At 43.2% G+C, this 25264-nt stretch overlaps 1 protein-coding gene across 2 annotated transcripts in view; it reads right to left on the bottom strand.

Annotated features, from left to right (window-relative positions):
* The window catches only part of vegfc (vascular endothelial growth factor c), a 100953-nt gene extending 90008 nt beyond the window's left edge, over positions 1-10945 (bottom strand). Inside the window, exon 1 of one of the 2 annotated variants that reach the window (XM_082536088.1) lies at positions 10343-10945. In XM_082536088.1, coding sequence (XP_082392214.1) covers positions 10343-10459 — 117 coding nt within the window. In that variant the 5' untranslated portion in view covers positions 10460-10945. The remainder of the gene's footprint in view (positions 1-10342) is intronic. The other variant, XM_082536087.1, reaches the window with a different exon arrangement.
* Between the last annotated feature and the right edge of the window lie 14319 nt (positions 10946-25264).

Here is a 25264-nt window from a genome sequence, read left to right as displayed (position 1 = left end):
CCTTGGTGGAGGGGTTTGTGTGCCCCAGGGTTCCCAGGAGCTATGTTGTCGGGGGGCTTTTGCACCCTGGTAGGGTCACCCATGGCAAACTGATCCTGGGTGAGGGACCAGACAAAGACTAATTCAAAATACCCCTATGAGTATGCATTGATGGAACTGTTCACGCTGCCAGGATAGAGTTATCAGGGCCTCGCCCTGGAGCCAGGACAGGAGAGGGTGCCAAAGGGTAAGCGTGTGGTGCTGGTGGGCACAGCCCTAAAGGGACATGGGTCCCATCCTGAAGGCCCACCACCCACAGGGGGTCAGGTGCAATGTTTGTTGAGCAGAGGCCCTGGCGAACATCCCTGACTACCAAAACTAGTGATTGGGACATGGTGAGTTGGATCAGGTGGTGTGGGAGGATGCTGGACAGACCTGGCACACCTAAGTATATAGTGACACTACTCTAGGAATGCCTGGCAGAGGCCCCAGTCCCCAAGATCTTTTCTAGGTGTAGAATTGGAAAGGAGGTTTACCCTAATTGGAGAAGTTTAAGTATCTCAAAGTATTGTTTATGACTACATCTGACTACAATGTCTTCTGGGTGTTTTTTTAAATCGACCACAGTCATTTTATTTTTTCACAGTGGTAAGGTTATGTATATTTTCAGCAGGCAGTACGTGGAACCAAAGGGTACATATCTCTGTACTGAGGCAGAGTAGTAAGCCTAAGCTGGATAAATCACAAAACATTCCTTCAAAATGGTTGTTAATTACACACTACATTCTTCTGCAGACTCCAGGGGTTTGTGAAATATGAGTGAGAGATACAGACAGACAGCAGTAGGGGGGAGATTGGTAGAGGCTAGACAGAAACTAAGAGATGAAAGAGAAACTTTGTGGTAACTGGTTCAAGATAAAAGCTTAAAATCTATCCTTAGTCCTATAAGATGAAGTAAGTGATGGACCAACATAAACCCACATACAGGATGATACTGAGACAGATTCAGTGAGAGAGTGAGGGAAATACACTGTTAATTCACCACATCTATTTCAGAATTTAGGGTCACTTACAGTTTCTATGTTACAGATCAGTGTAAACCATAAACTCATTTAAAAGATAACAGCAACAGCAATATTTGACTTGCTTTTTCATCCCTACTTCTATTCTCAATTTGTCAAGATTTCCTGGAGTGAAAATTAATACCAGAAACACAACTTGCACTGTTTCTGTTCAGTCAGATGGAAAATCTAGTGCTCAGCATGAACAAGTGTAGTAATATAAGCATGAGATGTTGTGTAATGACCTCTGCAGGAAACATACTCTAAAGACACTCCTGAGTAAGACCACTTTGTTATGTAAAAAACTGGCATGTTAACACAGCTTTAGACTTTGGTTGGAAAATTTAAATTTCAAAACCTCCACTCATCAGTCTATTGGTGAAGAAAATACTAATGAAAATAGCAGGATGTGCATTAGTGTTCATTTCAAGTTTTATACTTCTACCTAATTAACAGAAATGTTCACGTTTCATTATACAAACCAATTTTTAAACCATGTGTCAACTTTAATAATTCTTTTTCACTTACTGCAACCGATAAGTTACCACTTATTACCTCTAGTATAGACATCAAACAATTGGTCAACTGTCCACACAGAAGGTCAAAAATACATAATTAAAGAAAATGTTTCTTGAGCACATGAGGAGACAGAAGATAAACATTATTAATTGAAGACATCAGATTTAAAAACAGGCGTTATTGTGATGTGGACTTTTCAAAGCTCCACCATGCCAACATCTGAGGTCTAAAGAGGCAAAAACAGGCCAAGAAACGGAAAAATAAAGTTGTTCAAAGAGGAAAGATAAGAACAGCATGGAAAAATTTGACAGCATATGCCAAAAATGCTCTGGCAAACATGTGCAAACATGTGCCAGTAGCAAATATAAGGCCAAATGCGGGGTGGTACCTAAAATATGTTTTTTTGAATAAAACCCACACAGAATTCCCATTCTCAATCTCCTTTTCAGCTCAGCTCTACAGTGTTTCAGCATCTTTCAGCTCACTCCTTTTCACTTTTAACACAAACTAGAGATGGGACGATGCCACTTTTTTTATGTCCGATACCAATACCGATATCATAAATTTGGATATCTGCCGATACTGACATGAATCCGATATAGTGTATTTTTTAATCAATAAAAGTGTTTTTTTTTTATATCTTGCTGCATTTTGTATAAGTTCATACTCAAGTTAAAAAAAAAAACAAAAAAGCAAACAAACACTAAAGCTATTCTGTTAAACCTGTATGCAAAAAATACACTGCACCCAAAATATTTCATAGTTCAGCAAGCAAGCTAGTTTGCATCTCTTTCGTCCACTTTTGTCTGTACGCAACGTTACTCTCCACCTCGCCTCTCTCTTGCACTGAACACAACTCCCCCTCCCCCATCGCTTCACCTGCAGGCAACAACAAGATGGACACGGCAGCTATCAAAGATTAGCTGGTCGGCAAAAAGAAAACATTTGGAGGTTACCATTTTAGTGCTGTTAGCATTAATCTTGTTAAAATGACGTTAATGCCATAATGCGGCGAATCACCGTTAACGAGTTACCACGGATCGCCCCGTGCCTGGGGCTGGATGGCGTCACTCGAGGCTGTCAGTTTCACAGTAGTCTTTGTTATTATGCTCAGCGTCTTTAGTTTACATTTCGACTGCACAATTGTGAGCTTTTTGTTATGCACAAAAACAACATTTTTTTTTATTTATGGATCATTATTTTAATAAATGCTGATAATTTATTTCTGAGTAATCTTTCATGTACATCTACACTGTATGTTACTACAGAGATGTGTGAGATCTGGGACACAGCTTTGATAAGAACTCTCTTTTTGTTCTTACTTTATGGCTAAAAAAAAAAAATCAAGATATATATCGTATATCACCATCCAGCTAAAGAATATTGAGATATGAATTTTGGGCCATATCGCCCAGCCCTAATACGGAGCTAATAAACTTAAACCCTACACCTTCCACCCTATTCTGGTATTTTAAAGAGTAAAGAAATATTAAACAACCTAACTAATAGGGTTGCCAACTCTCAGCAAAAAAAAAAAATAGGGAACCATCCCCCGCCTCGTGATGCTTAATCGACGTAGTCAACTTTAATTTAATGCACGTGTAAAAAAAATTTAATAAATAAATAAATAAATAAATAAAAATGCACAGAAATCAATTATTTTTCTACAATAATTACATAGATTCAACATCTTTCTTCAACAGAATTGCAGACTGCACAGATGGTTCCCAAAGGAAAAAGTACTATAGCTGACTAGGGTATATTAGACTTAATAGTTACTATATACAGTAACGGACACACATTTTACATCAGATTAAAACTTTGGGTGTAAGATTCAGATAATTATTTATTAAAAGCTAGACATTTTAAATGAGAATAAGAAAGAAAAGTATTTCTTTGTGCCCCCCTTTTGCCCCCCTGGCAAAACTTTGCTAGATCCGCCCCTGCACAGTTACCAGCTATCAGCTACGTAGAAAAAGATCCTGGTGTAGAATTAATTTAATATTACTTTCTAACAACAGCGTATCAAGCTTAAACGTGCTGCTGTTGTTTAGCCGCTGGCTTCCTCTTTCAGGCACAAAGTGGGCAATAAACAAACAAAAGAGACGGAGTCATGAAAAGCCGATCAGCTGATCAGTGATCAGTTTCATGATTGAAGTAGCAACAGGAGAGGGAGAGAGAGAGAGGCAGTCGCTCCATATATCAGTTGTTAAGCTTAACGCTGGAATGCTTTACAAACATTCAGAGATGAACTTACACACTTGCTTTACTTCTCTCTGGGATAATGGGATAACTTTCTCTGAGATGAAATGCCAGTTTGGTAGCGAGGCTCCAAAATGCTCAATTAGACACCACAGCCGCTCTATCACTAACGCATACTGCTCCGACGTGCTAAGGTTATGAGCTGAGTTACACCATGTCGCAAGTTTCCTAAGGTGCTTTAGTGATATTTAATGGATCGGATTAATTTTTTTATTTCTCTCCTATATCAGATCCAGTAATTTAGGTCAGTATCGGACAGATACCAATACGTAATATCGGATCGGCCCATCTCTAACACAAACATATGACTTTGACACCCACAATGCCATTGTCTGGGCTCATCCTGTGTTTACTTTTTCAATATTTAACAAAAAAATCTTTTTATTTATTGATATATTAGCCAAACTTGTCAGCATTCATAGTGGCAGTATGAATAGCCATTCATGTAAACTTACAACTACATTACTACAACATCTATGAAAACACTGATCTTTCCAACTTCAAGAGTTACGCACAATCTGTGGCCCTGCTCATAATAGTCAGCTCTTCGATGATGACTGACTTATACCTTAGCAATGCTGCCAAACCAGCGGTCTTTCACCTTCTTTCAAAACACAGAAATAAAGGAGAGGATCTTCAGACACCCACCAGATTTAGATTTAATGTGAATTCAAAAAAGGCAAACAAGCATGAGTGTGCCCACATGTCAAAGCCTTTTCAGTTAGAATGATTTGAATTACAAATCTCTTCACAAATGTAGCTCAACTTCTAACGACGTGATTAATTGTACATATGAATACAAAGCATTTTACTGTATCTTAAAAATCTCCGCATCTTAGTTTGGCTCTGATTTTTTGCTTACCTGTATTATTAAATCTTCACTGGAAGTTAACCTGTGGCTCTGACTGTCACACATGTCTGGGGTTGTCCCGTATTGTTGCTATAACAATGATATCACAATGACACTTAAAATAGTTTATCAGTATTATCGTGGACAATATGCTATAGTACAGCTCTAGCCTCTACCAGGCAGAGCAGCAACTATTCTAAGATGTTGGAACAGAGGTGGCAACTGACTGAAACTCTGTCTGATTTATGGTAACAATACCTAAACCTCAAGACAATCGAAGAGCTTTTGCCAGTTCCTCTGGTAGGATCCACTGAGTCTTTGAATGTGCCACTGTCTACTTGAGTGGTTAAAGTTGTAACAGTCTCTGGCCTGCCTCCTCTTATCAGAGGGCCTTTGAAGTCCACTGTGGCAGGGGTGGAGCAGTGGGTTCAGGGTGTGGTGTCAGGGGAGGCTAATACACATAGTTGACCTTTATCATCTGATCACATCTCCCCATTTGAGCATCTGCAACAGGTTTCCAGCTGTCTTCTCAGCTGCTGCAGAAACTGTTCAAAAATTAAAAAAATAAAAAAAACCTCCACATGTAATAAAGGACCCATGTGTGCATGGGTAATTTATTGACACATTGGTGCCAAAACCCAAGCTGCAGTGTGGTGGACCTGCAATCAGCCAGCTGAGGCGCAGGCCCAGATGGTGGCCGAGCTGACATGCAGCAGGAGCAGGCTGCAGTGGTTTGCCACCAGTTTGAACAGCTGCAGGAGTATGAGCCCTGAACAAAGGTGTTGGACAGTCTGGTTGCTTAGGCTGGTCGCTGGCGTCACTGCAGTTCACACCGGGCCCACGAGTATGCCTCGGCGGAAGGAGATGACCTCCAAAAAATGAAAGTCAACACGTTCCGGACCTAATCACCGCCTCACTGACCAGTCAGAAAAATAATTGACAGATTAGTTGACTACCAAGTTAAACTTTAATTGCACCCTTACTTAATATAAAAGCAACTGAATGCCTTCTAGCCAGAACCACACAGTGAGAGTAGTTCCACTGAAAGTCTCAGTAAAAACTCATTTCAATGTGCTAACATTTAGCACGCTGTAAATTAATGCCCAGTATGCTGCCAGTAACAACAAATTTGGCCTTTAATGTGTTTGTTAAAAGTCCCTAGCACATGCAGTATTTCAATTTGTGGTTAAAAAAAAACAAACGAAAAACAAACGTTCATCTGTTATTCCAGGAGTGGGTTTGTGTAATGTGTTATTATTACCCTGCAACACTATTTATATTCTGAAATTGTTTTTGTGATCAGTAGGTTGATAGGGTTTAACTAAAAATATACATATAAAGCTATCAAGCAAAAAAAATAAAGTTAAAATCTTGTGGGCCAATGAAAACGTGGAGGAGAGGTAAAAACAAAGAGGAGCTAACAGGAAACTGGTAAAGATAAATGACAACAAGATTCACTGGAGAGGCTGACTGGGAATCCTTCCTTCAAGACCAAGCCAAATGTAGTAAGTCAAATGAATCAGGGAAGGATGATACACAAGTGTGCATTATAATGTCTCACACACACACACACACACATGCACACGCACACACGCACATTCCTTGCAAGGAGTTAAACATGTTTTTTCTTCTAGATCACATATTAGAACACGTGTCAAACTTAAGGCCCACCAGCAAAATGTGGCCCGTCATGTTATTTTATGTGGCCCATGAGAGCATGTGCATGATTGTCTTAAAATAAGTTTACTATATGGTGTTTAAAAGCGCACACTGACTATAAACTACATCTCCCAAAATGCATTTGGATTGGTTGAACCCTAATGCCCCCGGTAGCAGGGGCAAGAGGGAGAACTTCTAGTTTGACGTGATGTACTGCCAGATCTGATTTTTAAAATACAGATGTGTATGGTATCCACAGAAACATCAGAATCTCAGCTAAAAGCTCATAAAGCCATTTCAACGACCACCAAACAGCAAAAACAGCAAACAATTAAAGAGCAGGTAAACAGATTCTGCAAAAAGATCTTACTTTGGCTGTCTTGCTGCCACCACGATAAAATTGCACTTCCTTCACGGCTCTACCTCTCAGGAAAGTTTATGTTTTTCACTTTCTACAACAGAAATCTGTTTGTTTTATGACTACAGCTAAAAAAGAACAATATCAACAAAAAAATTGAAAGTTTGAGCAATGACCTACCAGAATTTTAAGAGCTTTTTCTTTAACATGTAGAAAAACAGTTAAATAGGCCATTTGTTTACACTCACATAAGAGGAGTTTCACTTGTCTGATCAAATCGGGCTGTATGTGGCCCACAGTGTACAATGAGTTTGACACCCCTGTCTTAGAAGAAAAGATACCTAGTAGGGAGCGCTCCAATAGAGGCTCCAATATTCATTACGCTTCATAGCTTAATATATAAATCCCATGGATGAGCTCCAAAGCAATGTGTAAAACTGTAGGAAACAACAGCAGTCCTTCTTCTATAGGCTCAGTGGGCACTGCAAAGTTGCACGTGAACATGAACTAGTTCTCCATCTGGTGAAGGTTCAACTTAAAGTAACCCATGGCAAGTTTCCAGAAAATAATAAGAAATAGCAGTGCCAGCTGCAGTCCAGCACTGTGGAGTTGGAGTTTGCCTCACTGACAACAGCTGAATGACTTTAAGGACTGCCACCCGAGCAGCATTGTCAGCCTCAAGGAAACAGAAGAAAGGAAGAGCTTGGGGTAATTTACTTGGACAACATTGCTCAGTTAAAGTCTGAGCAATCAAAAATCTGATTATGTTAAATTTGGTGCTTAGCAGCAACTAGCAAGGGAAAGAAAACGCAAGAAGCCAGTCTGTCTTGAAAAGGTTGACAGCAGGGATGACTTGGTGAAACTTCTCAGAGTAACAGCCAGAGCTACAAGAGAAACTCATCATTGCAGCTTACAATACCCTGAGATCACATGACTTCATGCCACTGCTCAGCATTTATCTCTGCCACCTCACCCTCATCAGACACAGTGAAAGGCCCCCCACCCAGACCCACACACACAAACACCCTTGACCCCTGTGACACCTGCCTCCATTGGCTCTTTTCTGTGGCTAATTTGAAAATACCTCTTCCTAATCCCTACTGCTACCCACCCCTGCTGCCCTGAAAAATGTTCCCTTCCTCTCCTCCAGTTCCTCTGTTCATTCAGTTCAATCTGTGTTGCTGGCAGCTTTTTGGTGGTGTATTAGTCCAACTATTGCTGTAACACTCAACAGGTATGTATGCATGATCAAGGGCGATCGTGGCTCAAGAGTTGGCAGTTCGTCTTATAATCGGAACGTTGCCGGTTCGAGCCCCGGCTTGGACAGTTTCGATCGTTGTGTCCTTGGACAAGACACTTCACCTGCCGCCTAGTGGTGATGGTCAGAGGGGCCGATGGCGTGATATGGCAGCCTCGCTTCTGTCAGTCTGCCCCAGGGCAGCTGTGGCTACACCTGTAGCTGCCTCCACCAGTGTGTGAATGTGAGAGTGAATGAATAGTGGCATTGTAAATGCAATCCATTATTATTATTATAATAGCAATTTAACACAAGCCAGTTAAGATCCTCTATGTAAAAAAAAAAAGATGCTGGTTCATGAACCAATGCTTGAAATCAAGTGTTTCTGTGTTCCTTGACCTGAGATGCGGGGAAAAAGTGTTGAATCAAGATGAAATGAACTATATACACTGATCACGCACATTATGACCACCTGCCTAATACTGTGTTGGTCCCCGTTTTGCTGGCAAAATCTCTCTGACCCATTAAGGTATGGACTCCACAAGACGTCTGAAGGTGTGCTGCGGTACCTGGGACCAAGATGTTAGCAACAGATCATTGAACTCCTGCCAGGTGGGGCCCCCATTGATCGGACTTGTTTCTCCAGCACATCCCACGGATGCTCAATTAAATGTCTATGGGATCCAATCGATATCTGTGGAATCTGGGGAATTTTTGGTTTGTGGCAGGACACGCTATCCTGATGAAAGAGGCCATAGCCATCGGAAAATACTGTTTACATGAAAGGGTGTCCATGGTGTGGAACAATGTTTCAAAGTAACAGCCACAAAACCCAAGATTTCTCAGCTGAACGTAGCCCAAAACATCACACTGCCTCCACTGTTGCTTTCGGTTGTGGACAGAGGTCAGCATGGGACCGGTCTGCCACTGTGCGGTCCCATGCGCAACAAACTACAATGCACTGGGTATTCTGACACCTTTCTATCAGAACCAGCATGAAGTTTGTCAAATCAATTGGACTGGCCCACGCAAGCCAGCCTTCACCCCCACATGAAATCAATGAGCCTTGTCCCTGTCGCTGGTTCACTACTGTTTGCCACTGTCCCGGGGCAGGGATAGCTCAGTAGGTAAAGTGGTCGCCCCATGATTGGAAGGTCGGCGGTTCGAATCCACTTAACGGCTACCCTGAGGTACCCCTGAGCAAGGTACCGTCCCTACACACTGCTCCCCAGGCGCCTGCTTAGTGGGCTGCCCACTGCTTCACTGAGTGAATGGGTCAAATGCAGAGAAAAACAAGTAATTTCCCCATGGGGATCAATAAAGTATCCATTATTATTATTAACATAGCCCACCCACAAATAGATGAAGAGATCATTTGTGTTTCAAAAAAACTTGAATATTCTTGTCCATTCAGTTACTTGTGCAAATAAATTCTCTGCAATATGCAAAGACTTCAACTTGATTTAAAAATAAAAGTGAACTTTTAGGCTAACAAACAATATCCCACATACCGTAGAAGAGAAGAAGCTACTTCTGGCTGCTCACAAGAGGTCACCACAGTGGGTTGCTCCCTGAGTTTGGGATTTGGCAGAAGTTTATGTTGGATATAGATAGTTGTCAACAGAAAAACAGCTGTACCAGCGTGAACAGCTGGGATAGTTAGTATTGGTGTTAACTCTTATGATGAGCAGTTATTTCCTTTAAGAGACCAGTAAATAAAGTTACATGTGAGACTTACATTATTGACTCCTCTAAGCTTTCACTTTATTCTAGGTCTCTTAAATACTAATACTAAACTAGTCAAAGTCTGAATGGCTGCAAATCATAAACTTGCTTTTCTCCTGATTTTTGGTCCCAGAATCTTTAAGAAAACAGGGGCAAGAGAAGACAGAGAGAGCTCACCAGTCCATCTTTCATCCATACTAACTTTCAGTTGGACAACAGCGGGATTATTTCATAGTCTTTAGAAGTCCACTCCCACCCTAGCTTAAAACACAGTTAAAGAATGCAACAACAAGGTTTTCTTTCTATATTCACTCTCGATTTTACTTTTTAGATATTGCTGTATTGTTCGGATACACATCTTCATGCATGAGTGACACTTGTGTAGAGTTCTGTCTATTCTAAACTAACAAAATGTCAGTGAAGACAACTGTCTGCATTCTTAAACAACAGGAACCAGAGTCACATAGGGAACCCTGCACCTCATTCCTGATCCCTTCATGAACGCAAAATGAATGAGATATTCAGCTGATCACGTTAATCCCTAAATATCCACAGCATGAACAAAGTTGATAATATACTGTGATTCAGTGGGAACGCCATCTCTGAGTCACTGGACGTCCTCAGTGACTGCATCAGCTGAAACTTTACTGTAAGCAGAGACGTGCGCTCCTTTCAAACAGCTTCACACTCACCGGCTCATCCAGCTGCTCCTGCTCGTAGTATTCATAATAGTCGTTGAGACTCAATGCGCTGCCGAGCGTGGTGTTGAGAAGGTATGCCAGTAAAAGAGAAAATCCTCGTAAGTGCATGTTTATATGAGCAACTCCTGAAGTGTTTATGATCCGAGAATCGTAAAAAATGTGGAATTAAAAAAAAAAGAAAGCTCCCCAGTATCTGCGCTCCCCTCTTTCTGTCGCTGAAAACACACGCTCGCTCTCTCTCGCTCTCCTTTGTCTTCTTGGCAAGGTCCAGTACTTTCTCCTTGGAGGGCCAGTGTGTGTGTGTGTGTGTGTGTGTGTGGATGAAAGCCCGGTCACATGGAAACTGATAAATCCGGAGGGTCAACAGAGGCTGTCCCGGCAATTAAGAACGCCAAGGCGCACAATTACAGGAAAATAGGCTGCCTTCAAAATAAGAGCATACTAGTAACCACGTCTCTGAAAATACAGCTCAGAGGATGGCAACAGTAATCGATCATTTCTACTGACCTCTGTCACCAGGGCCCTATTTCAGGAAGCCGGTTTAGAGCAAAATCTGAGTAAGTATACCCTGAGTTAACGAAAACTCTGGGTTTCACAAAGCGAGTTCAGCTGAAGCCTGAGTGAGTCACTATGACGACACACGCCGTGAAGCTAACCTGCCCCCTAGCAGGTTTACTACAACTAACCCTGACTGTCTCCGCCCCTTTGTCGGAAACCTGACAGTAGGAAGTGTCGGACATGGCGTGCCACTTCCTTGAAGAGCCAGTAGATCGTGAAGCCCAAATTCTCCGCAGAGCTCTCCGCCGGGAGAGAGTGATCAGAGCGCGTGTGGACATTTTATCATTACCTGATGATTTCCTGTGTGAACGTTACCGTTTCTCAGCACAATCTATAATTGATTTGGATAACATCCTCAGGCCATATATTACGCATGTGACACATCGCGGACATGCTCTCAGTTCTGTACATATTATTTGTATTGCACTTCGGTTTTTTGCAAACGGGAGCTTTCTGTATAATATTGGTGACGCTGAGCACGTTTCCAAGGCTACCGTCTGTCGGGCAGTCAGGAATGTTACAGTTGCACTGAAACGTCTCCTGTACTCGTTTGTGGTGTTCCCCGGTCATAGACCCACAAGATTCATCAAAGAGGGATTCCACAAAATTGCAGGTATCAGGATGACCAAAACTTAATTCATGATGTGGTGATACTTGAACTACTACTTAAATTTTACATTTATTCTCACGGTTCCCAGGCGTGATTGGCTGTATAGATGGTACTCACATTCCAATCATTGCTCCTTCAGTAAATGAAGGAGACTATGTGAACAGGAAGTCTTTCCACAGCATTAATATACAGGTACATAGTTCCCTGTAGCATGTCAAACTAACAAATTATTTCATTATAGTAATGGATGCTAATTTGTGTTCTCTGCACTGTGAAGATCATATGTGATGCTGCCAACATTATCACAAATGTGGAAGCCAAGTGGCCAGGCTCTGTCCATGACTCACAAATATTCCGTGAATGTACACTGAGCACAAAATTTGGACATGGTGAGTTGAGAATACTGTAAAATATATAAAGACCAATTGCTTCAGGGACATTTGAACTGAAGTGTATCCTTCTGTCTTAGGAGAGTTCACTGGCTACTTGCTTGGTGATAGGGGGTATCCATGTTTACCCTATTTGCTTACCCCTTACCCTGACCCTGAACCGGGCCCACAGCAGCGATATAATCTGGCTAATTGCAGGACAAGAGCCAGAATTGAAATGACTATCGGAATGCTTAAGGCCCGGTTCCAGTGCCTGCAAAGACTCAGGGTCACCCCAGAAAGGGCATGTGACATTATTGTGGCATGTGTGATTCTTCACAACATTGCCACAATTAGAGGAGAACACTGTCCTTCTGAACCAAACATCAGCAGTGATCCAAACCATGAACATCCTGACCCTCCCACGGACATACAAGATGGAAGAGCAGTCAGAGACACCATATGTCACAATCATTTCCTTTGACCCATCACCTCAACATGTTGAAAGAAGAATAAACAGATTTTCTGTTCAACTGGCTTTATTGGTCGCCTGTATTTCCTGTACACAAAGTATTAAAAGATGTACACCTCATAAAGTGTCTCTGTTGCTTCCTCCTCTGTAACAGCTGTCAATGTTTCTTCATTATTTTCCTGTAGTAAAGAAATAGACAACATTGCTGTTCTACTGTAAACTCATATAATCTGTGGAGTATTAAGAGTACTCACAATTGCATGTTGGTCTGGCTCAACAGGAGGCTGCACCAGATGCAGTACACCATCACCATCAACTGATAGAATATGAGGTTTATACAGGTCACTTATAACTTACAAGGGACCAAATGGCAATTAACAAACATACCAATCACCTTACACTTCATTGTCATTATGCTCTCAAACACAACCAAGACTGAGGGAAGGCAAAATCAGTAGGAAAATAACTTCACTACAAAATAATCCATTATGGTAAAGAGTTTATCAAATGAATGAGCAGCACTGCAAAGGTGACTGTGAAGAAAGGATGTATGCACATCATGTATTATTTTGAAGTTACCCCCTATGTAGGCACTTGTGTCTTGCGGGGTTATTGACTCAGAGGATGTCCCCGCAGAGATGCCTTCGGCCACAGGGCGCCCACTGTTTTGGCTGAGGGCCAACTGCTCAGCCTCTGTGAGTGGTGGTGGTGGAGGACCCCCACCTGATTTTCGGGCCTCCGCTTTTTTTCTGTTGGCTATAACGGGCCACATTTGAGCATACAGAGTAAGCAAATATGTACTTGTAATGTGCTCAGATAATTTCAATAAGTGCTTACAGAAAGAAAATTAATGTAGCCTCTAACTGCAATTGATTTACATCGGACAAACAGACCAAGCACTATGGCTCATAATACAATTACACCTTACCTGTTTGGACTATATTTTTATATTTCATTTTTACTTGCTGCCAGGAACGTTTGGGGCCTGTTGGGTTGCACCTGCGCTCACATCACGTCACAAAATAAAATGTATGAAATAAAAAATAAAATAAAATATAATAAAATAACGTGTTAAATGGGTGGAAATCCCCAGATCAATGTTTAAATTAACACTCACGCACTGACTCTGTCGGCTTTGTTTTGCCATGCATGCTCCCTTTCTTTTGCAGCTGAGGCTGTGTTACTTTTTTTCCGCGGAATTTGCATGTTATCGGCATATGCTGCCATCAGAATTTCGGCGTCAAGCGCTGTAAAATACATTGACCGCGCCTTCTTTCCCTCCGTCTCCATGGTGACTCGCTTAATCTGTGCTCCGCTTATCAGGGCTTTATGTGTCCTCGTGCGTGTGCTTAACTTGGGGTTAAAGCAACTCCGCGTTGACTGAACTAATTGTTATCAGCCTTTCTGAAACCGAATATTCCGAGTTGGACAGTTCGGGGTTACTCAACCCTGAGTATCGTTTTTCACTCTGAGTTTTCTAAACCGGCTTCCTGAAATAGGGCCCAGGGGCCCGTTCTTCGTACGTCGCTTACTACATCCAAGATCAAATGACACATCCAAGACCAAACCATCGCGCTAACCGTGAGCTCGCTAATCCGGTTCCCCGAACACACCTGTTGTTGACGATTAGTACAGCTGGACGCAGTAATGTGACATCACTGGGTGTCGTAAAAGGGGCTACGCATCGATAGTAGAAACATTGATCGGCAACCCGCTGATTGGTCGGCGAAAATGTCGAAGGGGCGCGCTCAGTATTTTTCGGCAGCAGAGCAAGAACTCTTGATTGAGGGATTTCAGGAGTTTCAGAGTTTAATTAAAACGCAAGGGAACACTGCAAAGGCTGCAAAAGCAAGGAGAGAGGGCTGGCAGAAAGTTGCTGACAAATTAAACTCGTAAGTAATTTAATAATAACAATAATAATGGAGTGGATTTATATAGCGCTTTTCAAGGCACCCAAAGCGCATGACAATACCACTATTCAGTCACTTTATTATTTATTCATAGATTTATTATATTACACTATATTATCCAATATTATATTACATTATATTATATTGTTATATTATATCCCCTTTCACATTAGAGCCACAACAGGACCCACTAGAACATGGGAACAAGTAAAAGTGAAATATAAGAATATTCTACAGAATGGTAATATTTATCACTTTTATTGCTTTTCGTCTCTTGGAAAGAGACCCTGAAATAATCTGTTTGTTTGTTCATAACAGCAACCAAGAAAAGGGCAGAGCAAAAAAAAAGACAGGTGGTGGTCCTGCACCCCCTCGTCAACAAGTTGGTTAAGTAAATAATACCCTCACGGGAATATCGATGTCTCTCTATGAGCACACTGTCGCGCTGAGCTAAAGGATCCTGTCTATCCCGCAATATACGCTGGATTCTGAGGACTCTCCTTATCAATCTTGCACCTTCCGCAATGGGCTGCTCGCGTAAACGGACAGGATATGACTGCGACAGACTTCCCAAATCCACCTTCACTTTTATAGCCGTGGTCTCTCATCTTGATTACACGAAGTGATTTACTATTACTACTCTGAAATATGAATTACATCTGTAATAATCACATACATGTGATAGAATGTTAATAGTACATTTCCCTTTTTTAGGAAATGACCTGTATGTATCTGTGTGACATCAATAAAGGATCAAGTGCTGCATTATCTTTAGTTACATTGATGTTATTTATTTATGGTGAAACAGTGGTGGAATATCGCTGTTGCTTTCGTATAAATGAAGCGGACATACCTTAGTGGCCGCGATCTAATCCTGTTTACATAAAGTAAACCTGCTCCCGAGCAGGTTTACGCTTACGGATCTGTTGCTATGACAGCAAGTCCCGGATGAGCTTCGGGGAACCGAACGATCCAAGATCACGCGAAATCGTCAACAATCTAATCCAGCTAACTTACTTAGCGAGGTACGAAGAACGGACCCCAGGTGACAGAAACTGCATCAACAGTTTGTTTTTGTTTTTGTTTGGTTTTTAGTTCTTTTGTAGAATGCTATATAATACAAATAAGTTATATGTGTAGAATAGTACTGAAGAACGGAAGAACAGCCCTTTATTGTTATTGTACGTGTACGACGAAATTATGGACAGAGTCACAGCTGAAACTCTTACTCCAAAAATAAAACATTAGCATATTCATTCTTTCATGGTTGTTGTGGTGCTATCACGGTTAAACTCAATTATGATTTGATGGGAAAAAGTTGTTTTGCAAGCTTTTGATAACTAATTTAGTCTCAAGATTTGACAATATTTACTATAATTTAAGCATGGGTTTCTGCAGTAATGCAGTATTTTGCAGTTGTTTGTGGGAAAATCAAAATGACACCAAAAAAGTAAGATGCATTTATGGTAATTTCACTGCATTCAATAACAGTGAGATAGCACAGGTTTGAATGTATTTTACAAGTTGGGTTTTGAATAACCTAACTTCAGCAATCAGGTATGTGGTCAACACAAAGTGGGAATGTTTCTATGGTATGTTTCTATCCCCAGTGGGGATATAAATAATTTAGCAGAGGCAGGGATCTAATTTTTTAATGTTTCATTTTCAGGGCTATTCATTTTTAATGCTCTTAACTTGTACTTTCTGCCTTGACCAAAAAATTTCCCACTTTCCAGGAGTTAATAAAGGTTTATCTTATCTCTTATTAACCATTTTGCCCTTAGATTGAAAGAAAACAAAGGAAAAATATCTGCCATAACTTATTAATGCTACAACACATTTTGATGAGGAACTGAAACTGAAGGTCACATAAACATTATATACTGTTGGACTGCAGGTCATTGACCCTGGTGGCCTGTCAAACTAACCAGCTACCTTTTAAACTGGCTCATTCATCATCACACTTTTTTCTTATTTTTTTCTAAATGACATATTACATTAATATGTCATTTATGCCATCAATTATGTTGTTGCAATATATGTCTTCAATCCTACATCACCCACATCTGAACAAAACAGAGTATCATTGTTCCGGGCATTCTAGAGTGAATTCATGCATGCGTTGCATTTAATGAAGCCATTTACAATTGTACACCTCAGCATTCTGTTGGTACTTATGAAGATGCAATTATTATTCCTTGTGTGTGTTGAGCTTGGCAGAGCCTCAGTGCTATCACAGCTGCATGCAAAACCTACAAAATCATTCATCTGCAAACTTTTTAATAGTCTGTAGGTCCATGGTAAGACTACTGCCACAAAAACCTAGCAGGACAAAGACTTCTCTGCTTATTGTCAATGATGGACACCAAATGATTTAGGAAGCAAGTCGATATATCGTATATCATTTAATATTGTATAATGACTTCAAAAATGTGCCTTGAGTGGTCAACAGTCCCATTATATTAAACTAGTTGCTGGTGTTTATGCTGGTCTGTGGTCTCCTTTGCTGCTGTTGTGGTGTGGCTGGTGGCCCTTGAAGACTGGTTTTCTGTGTATCTTTAACTGTGTCTCTTTAACAATGCACTGGCCCCACCCCTGAGTGGGATCTTCTGTGGGTGTCATCCTTCCTACACCTGCTTCATATTTTCCTGCTTCCAGTCATTCAGTCAAGACTGTAAATGTTTGACTGAATCCAAACTTTGCACGCTCTCAAAGTAAGCACTCACCTGTTCCCTGACCTGCCCACTCTTACTCTGGATCATTCATAGATTTGTGTTCAGTCAAAAGCTGCACAAGCACTCTCTCCATGCCTTTGTAAGCCAGCTATTTAAGAAAGACCAACTCAGTAAATTCCCCCCGCCTCTGTTTGCACCTTATCACCGCTGGATATTTGCTAACTCTCTGTGTCTTTTGGCAGAGCTCCTGTGCATCATTCTTTGGAGCTGTGGAATATCCCCTGTATCAGCCCACTAACTTTCAGCCAGCGCACAGTAAATAAACATTTAAAATCTATCCACTGCTTTCTGAGTCTGGTCACTGGGTTCAATTCAATTCAATTTTATTTATATAGCGCCAAATCACAACAAAAGTCGCCTCAAGGCGCTTCATAGATACAGAGAAAAACCCAACAATCATATGACTGGGTGTGTAATTAGCTTCATTATAATAGATGCAGATCTACCTTTTAATAGATTGGTGCATTATCAATTTAGTGGTTGATATTTTTTCCTCATTTATGGCCACAAGCGGCGAGTAGCTATTTTCAAAGCGTTGATAATAAGATTCTCCTGAACGGTTTCTGGATTAAGGCTTAAAAAAAGCTCATAACAGAACCACTGCTCCTCAGCATCAAAAAGACCTAGCTGTGGTGGGTCAGGTGTCTGAATAGGGTGCCTCTTAGGTGAGTTGGTATTTAAAGTTTATGAGGCAAATAGAGCCAGGCATTGTAGTTTTGATGTACTGTTTTTCAAAAAGCACTTATCAACCAACTCAAACTCTTAAGGTGGCTGGGTCATTATGGAAAAAATAATTTATAACCCTAGTTGTTAGTTATGTTAAAAGTAATGCAATGAATTACTTGATTTAAAAAATAATTGATTATATCTGCAGAAGTGTAGAGTCCACAGTGAACAAAATGAGCTGCTTCAAATTTGGCGAATAGCATTGACAGATAGAGTGACACTTATTATACAGGCCTCAGGCTCTAGGCCCAAAAATGACATATACACAGAGACACAGAAGCACATATACACACATACTTAAAACTCTGGTGAAGGGTAAAGGCAGTACTGTGCAGGAGGTCTGTCTCCATGTTGAAGTCTAGCCAAGATTCTTTTATAGTGTGTGTGTGTGTGTGTGTGTGTGTGTGTGTGTGTGTGTGTGTGTGTGTGCGCGCGCGTGTGTGTGTGTGTGTGTGAGAGAGAGAGAGAGAGAGGCCACTCTACAGACATTTAGGGGATATGAAATACTTCAGCATGGCCAGCATTCCAAAGTATTGCGAGACACACCGCAGACTAGAGTCATACGAAGCAACAGTTAGCTGGGGTCAAGACTGAGACAGAAATACAGACTCCTGCATATGCATATTTATAAGTACGCTTTGTTTTAGATCAATGCATGCAAAACTTTCTCCACCGAGGTCCAGGGTCATGTTCCTTCTCACCAGGTGGACGTCTCACAGATACCGGGGTAAGCGAGGTGGGTGGGTAGTGAAACTAAAGGCCTGGTTGTCCCACTCTCCCAAAGATTCCCTGTCCCAAAAGGAATTGGTTTCTCACATCTGTCTCTGTGGACTCCTGGTTGGTACCTGTCATTGGCTTGGATAAAGGCCCACTACATGTGCGCCAGCAAGGAGCAAATCTCCCAAACCTGCAGCCTTTGACATTGTGACAGTGTGTGGTTTGTATCTCCCCATTTAAGTTGGATGCTGGAGCCTGATGGGAGAGCCGTGTGTTGTGAGGGGTTGATGAGGGCAGCTGAAAAGCTGGGCAAACTCGAAGTCCAAGCAACACTGTGAATAAAAAAACACGGCTTGCAACACTGTGCTTCTCTGGCTATTCCATTCTACATGCCAAATATTCTTGAGCAAGATGGTAACCCCAAATTGCTCTCTGCTGCATTCATTAGAGTATGAATGTGTGTGAATGTTAGATAGAGAGCACTTGCCAAGAAAAAAAAAAGCTTGTATGACCGAGTGTGAATGGGTGAATGAAGCATGTGTGCTTAGGTAGCGTAGAAAGCACTATATACAGGGAGTGCAGAATTATTAGGCAAATGAGTATTTTGTCCACATCATCATCCTCGAAAGTCTACTACCAATTAAGCATATTAGGGGATGTGCATCTCTGTAATGAGAAGGGGTGTGGTCTAATGACATCAACACCCTATATCAGGTGTGCATAATTATTAGGCAACGTCCTTTCCTTTGGCAAAATGGGTCAAAAGAAGGACTTGACAGGCTCAGAAAAGTCAAAAATAGTGAGATATCTTGCAGAGGGATGCAGCAGTCTCAAAACTGCAAAGCTTCTGAAGCGTGATCATCGAACAATCAAGCGTTTCATTCAAAATAGTCAACAGGGTCGCAAGAAGCATGTGGAAAAACCAAGGCGCAAAATAACTGCCCATGAACTGAGAAAAGTCAAGCGTGCAGCTGCCAAGATGCCACTTGCCACCAGTTTGGCCATATTTCAGAGCTGCAACATCACTGGAGTGCCCAAAAGCACAAGGTGTGCAATACTCAGAGACATGGCCAAGGGAAGAAAGGCTGAAAGACGACCACCACTGAACAAGACACACAAGCTGAAACGTCAAGACTGGGCCAAGAAATATCTCAAGACTGGTTTTTCTAAGGTTTCATGGACTGATGAAATGAGAGTGAGTCTTGATGGGCCAGATGGATGGGCCCGTGGCTGGATTGGTAAAGGGCAGATAGCTCCAGTCCCACTCAGACGCCAGCAAGGTGGAGGTGGAGTACTGGTTTGGGCTGGTATCATCAAAGATGAGCTTGTGGGGCCTTTTCGGGTTGAGGATGGAGTCAAGCTCAACTCCCAGTCCTACTGCCAGTTTCTGGAAGACACCTTCTTCAAGCAGTGGTACAAGAAGAAGTCTGCATCCTTCAAGAAAAACATGATTTTCATGCAGGACAATGCTGCATCACACGCGTCCAAGTACTCCACAGCGTGGCTGCAAGAAAGGGTATAAAAGAAGAAAAACTAATGACATGGCCTCCTTGTTCACCTGATCTGAACCCCATTGAGAACCTGTGGTCCATCATCAAATGTGAGATTTACAAGGAGGGAAAACAGTACACCTCTCTGAACAGTGTCTGGGAGGCTGTGGTTGCTGCTGCACGCAATGTTGATGGTGAACAGATCAAAACTCTGACAGAATCCATGGATGGCAGGCTTTTGAGTGTCCTTGCAAAGAAATGTGGCTATATTGGTCGCTGATTTGTTTTTGTTTTGAATGTCAGAAATGTATATTTGTGAATGTGGAGATGTTATATTGGTGTCACTGGTAAAAATAAATAATTGAAATGGGTATATATTTGTTTTTTGTTAAGTTGCCTAATAATTATGCACAGTAATAGTCACCTGCACACACAGATATCCCCCTAAAATAGCTAAAACTAAAAACAAACTAAAAACTACTTCCAAAAACATTCAGCTTTGATATTAATGAGTTTTTTGGGTTCATTGAGAACATGGTTGTTGTTCAATAATAAAATTATTCCTCAAAAATACAACTTGCCTAATAATTCTGCACTCCCTATACACTGAACAAAATTATAAACACAACACTTTTGTTTTTGCTCCCATTTTTCATGAGCTGAACTTAAAGATCTGAAACATTATCTACATATACAAAGGACCCATTACTATCAAATATTGTTCACAAATCTGTCTAAATCTGTGTTAGTGAGAACTTCTCGTTTGCCGAGATAATCCATCCCACCTCACAGGTGTGGCATGTCAAGGTGCTGATTAGACAGCATGAATATTGCACAGGTGTGCCTTAGACTACCACAATAAAAGGCCACTCTGAAATATGTAGTTTGATCACACAGCACAATGCTATAGATGTCGCAGTTTTTGAGGGAGCGTGCAATTTGCTGTCTACCAGAGCTGTTGCCTGTGAAATGAATGTTCATTTCTCTGCCATAAGCCATCTTCACAGGCGTTTCAGAGAATTTGGCAGTACATCCAACTGGCCTCACAATCGCAGACCACATGTAACCACACCAGCCCAAGACCGCCACATCCAGCATGTTCACCTCCAGGATGGTCGACCAGGTGGAGACCAGCCACCTGGACAACTGCAGCAACAATCAATTTGCATGGTAAATGGAATGGCCTGTACTAGTCCCTCCTAGGGACCCCAAAGCGCTTTACACACCCAGTCATCCACCCATTCACACACACATTCACACACTGGTGGAGGCAAGCTACAGTTGTAGCCACAGCTGTCCTGGGGCAGACTGACAGAAGTGAGGCTGCAATATTGTGCCATCGGCCCTTCTGGCCATCACCAGTAGGCGGTAGGTGAAGTGTCTTGTCCAAGGACACAACAACCTAGACTGTCCAAGCCGGGGCTTGAACCGGCAACCTTCCGATTACAAGGCCCATTGCACACCATTTGCCTCACAAGGTGCAACACATCTCCATCCTGGGTCACAGGAGGCTCATGTTGAAGGGGGGGTACTGTCATGGTCCCCATGTCTCTCCAGCTGGCTCACGTTGGGCCACAGTGTTGTTTTTGTTGTTTCTCCATACCTCTCTCTCCTCCTCTCTTTCCTTCACTCTTCTCTGTCTGCCTGGGCAGAACTCAGGTGATCTGCACCTGCCGTTAATTAGTTCCTGTTTTCCCTGGCCGCTATTTAAGGTCCTCTCCTACCTTATCGTGGTGGAGGGGTTTGTGTGTCCCAGGGATCCCAGGGGCTATGTTGTCAGGGGGCTTTTGCCCCCTGGTAGGGTCTCCAATGGCAAATTGGTCCTGGGTAAGGGACCAGACAAAGAGCGATTCAGAAGACCCTTATGAGGAAAACATCAAGGTAATAGTTTACCCTGCCTGGGATAGGGTTACCGGGGCCCTGCCCTGGAGACAGGCCCGTCGAGGGTGCCCGAGGGTGAGCGTCTGTTGGCCGGGCCTTAGTCCATGGGGCCCGGCCGGGCACAGCCCGAAAAGGGGACATCGGCCCATCCTCCCACAGGCCCACCACGCGCAGGAGGCGCTGTAGGGGTCGAGTGCATTGTGTGCTGGGCAGCGGCCAGGAGCGGAGGCCCTGGCGGACTGATCCCCGGCTACCAAGACTGGCAACTGCAACATGGAATGTCACCTCTCTCGTCGGGAAGGAGACCTGAGTTAGTGCGTGAGGTTGAGAGTGAGGTTGAGAGGTACCGGTTAGATATAGTCAGGTTCACCTCTACGTATGGCTTGGGCTCTGGAACCAGTCTCCTGGAGAGGGGCTGGACTTTTTCTCAGTCTGGAGTTGCCCCTGGTGACAGGCGGCGGGCTGGGGTGGGTATTCAAATATCCCCTCAGCTTGCTGCCTGTACTTTGGGGTTCTTCCTGGTGGATGAGAGGTGTTTTGTTATTGGACTTGCAAATGTGCAAAATCACAGTTTGGCCATAACGTGCCACAGAGTGTCCATAAGTGCAGGTGGCACCAGGATGCTCTAGGCCGCAGGCCGATGATCGATTTTGTAATCATATCACCGGACCTGCGACCATATGTTCTCGACACTCGGGTAAAGAGAGGGGCTGAGCTGTCAACTGATCACCACCTGGTGGTGAGTTGGATCAGGTGGCGGGGGAGGACGCTGGACAGACCCGGTGCACCTAAACGCGTAGTGAGGGTGTGCTGGGAATGCCTAGCAGAGGCCCCAGTCCATGAGATCTTCAATGCACACCTCCGGCAGAGCTTCAACAGCATTCTGAGGGAATGGACCATGTTCAGCATCTCCATTGCCGAAGCTGCTGCATTGAGCTGTGGCCGCAAGGTGGTTGGTGTCTGTCGTGGTGGTAATCCCCGAACCAAATGGTGGACACCAGAGGTGAAGGGAGCCACCAGGCTGAAGAAGGAATCCTATTGAGTTTGGTTAGCCTGTGGGACTTCGGAGGCAGCTGACAGGTACCAACAGGCCAAGCGGAATGCAGCTCGGGCAGTGGCTGAAGCGAAAACTCGGGTGTGGGAGGAGTTTGGAGAGGCCATGGAAAAAGACTTTTGGACTGCCTCGAAGAGATTCTGGTAAACCGTCAGGCGTCTCAGGAGGGGAAAGCGGTGCTCCGCCTGCACTGTGTATAGTGCTGGCGGAGCACTGCTGACTTTGACTGAGAAAATTGTCGGGTGGTGGAAGGAATACTTCGAGGACCTCCTTAATCCCACTGACACGTTTTCTGAGGAGGAAGCAGAGTCTGGGGATGAGGGGAATGACCAGCCAATTTCCGGGGGCGAGGTCACTGAGGCAGTTAAACAACTCCTTGGTGGCAGAGCCCTTGGTATGAATGAGGTCCACCCTGAGTTCCTGAAGGTTCTGGACGTTGTAGGGCTGTCCTGGTTGACACGCCGGCGGTACCCCTGGTCTGGCAGACCGGGGTGGTGGTCCCTATCTTTAAGAAGGGGGAGCGGAGGGTGTGTTCCAACTACAGGGGGATTACACTCCTCAGCCTCCCTGGGAAAGTCTATGCCAGCGTGCTGGAAAGGAGAGTTCATCCGCTAGTCAAACCTCAGATACAGGAGGAACAATGCGGTTTTCGTCCTGGTTGCAGAACACTGGACCAGCTCTTTATCCTCTCAAGGATACTTGAGGGTGCATGGGAGTTTGCCCAACCAGTCTACATGTGTTTTGTGGACTTGGAGAAGGCATTCAACTGTGACACTCGGGGTGTCCTGTGGGAGGTGCTACGGGAGTATGGGGTGTCTGGCCCATTGCTATGGGCCATTCGATCCCTATACAGTGGGGCAAAAAAGTATTTAGTCAGCCACCGATTGTGCAAGTTCCCCCACTTAAAATGATGACAGAGGTCAGTAATTTGCACCAGAGGTACACTTCAACTGTGAGAGACAGAATGTGAAAAAAAATCCATGAATCCACATGGTAGGATCTGTAAAGAATTTATTCGTAAATCAGGGTGGAAAATAAGTATTTGGTCACCTCAAACAAGGAAAATCTCTGGCTCTCACAGACCTGTAACGTCTTCTGTAAGAAGCTTTTCTGTCCCCCACTCGTTACCTGTATGAATGGCACCTGTTTGAACTCATCATCTGTATAAAAGACACCTGTCCACAGCCTCAAACAGTCAGACTCCAAACTCCGCCATGGCCAAGACCAAAGAGCTTTCGAAGGACACCAGGAAAAGTATTGTAGACCTGCACCAGACTGGGAAGAGTGAATCTACAATAGGCAAGCAGCTTGGTGTGAAGAAATCAACTGTAGGAGCAATCATCAGAAAATGGAAGACATACAAGACCACTGATAATCTCCTTCGATCTGGGGCTCCACGCAAGATCTCATCCCGTGGGGTCAAAATGATCATGAGAACGGTGAGCAAAGATCCCAGAACCACACGGGGGGACCTGGTGAATGACCTGCAGAGAGCTGGGACCAAAGTAACAAAGGTCACCATCAGTAACACACTACAACGGCAGGGAATCAAATCCCGCAGTGCCAGACGTGTTCCGCTGCTGAAGCCAGTGCATGTCCAGGCCCGTCTGAAGTTTGCCAGAGAGCACATGGATGATACAGCAGAGGATTGTGAGAATGTCATGTGGTCAGATGAAACCAAAGTAGAACTTTTTGGTATAAACTCAACTCGTCGTGTTTGGAGGAAGAAGAATACTGAGTTGCATCCCAAGAACACCATACCTACTGTGAAGCATGGGGGTGGAAACATCATGCTATGGGGCTGTTTTTCTGCCAAGGGGACAGGACGACTGATCCGTGTTAAGGACAGAATGAATGGGGCCATGTATCGTGAGATTTTGAGCCAAAACCTCCTTCCATCAGTGAGAACTTTGAAGATGAAACGAGGCTGGGTCTTCCAACATGACAATGATCCAAAACACACCGCCCGGGCAACAAAGGAGTGGCTCCGTAAGAAGCATTTGAAAGTCCTGGAGTGGCCTAGCCAGTCTCCAGACCTCAACCCCATAGAAAATCTGTGGCGGGAGTTGAAAGTCCGTGTTGCTCGGCGACAGCCCCAAAACATCACTGCTCTCGAGAAGATCTGCATGGAGGAATGGGCCAAAATACCAGCTACTGTGTGTGCAAACCTGGTAAAGACCTATAGTAAACGTTTGACCTCTGTTATTGCCAACAAAGGTTATGTTACAAAGTATTGAGTTGTATTTTTGTTATTGACCAAATACTTATTTTCCACCCTGATTTACGAATAAATTCTTTACAAATCCTACCATGTGGATTCATGGATTTTTTTTCCACATTCTGTCTCTCACAGTTGAAGTGTACCTCTGGTGCAAATTACTGACCTCTGTCA

The sequence above is a fragment of the Aulonocara stuartgranti genome, assembly GCF_965226115.1.
Source record: "Aulonocara stuartgranti genome assembly, chromosome: 6".
Classification (NCBI taxonomy): Eukaryota; Metazoa; Chordata; class Actinopteri; order Cichliformes; family Cichlidae; genus Aulonocara; species Aulonocara stuartgranti.
Note: the sequence above shows the minus strand (reverse complement) of the source record. Positions and strands in the feature narration are given on the sequence as shown.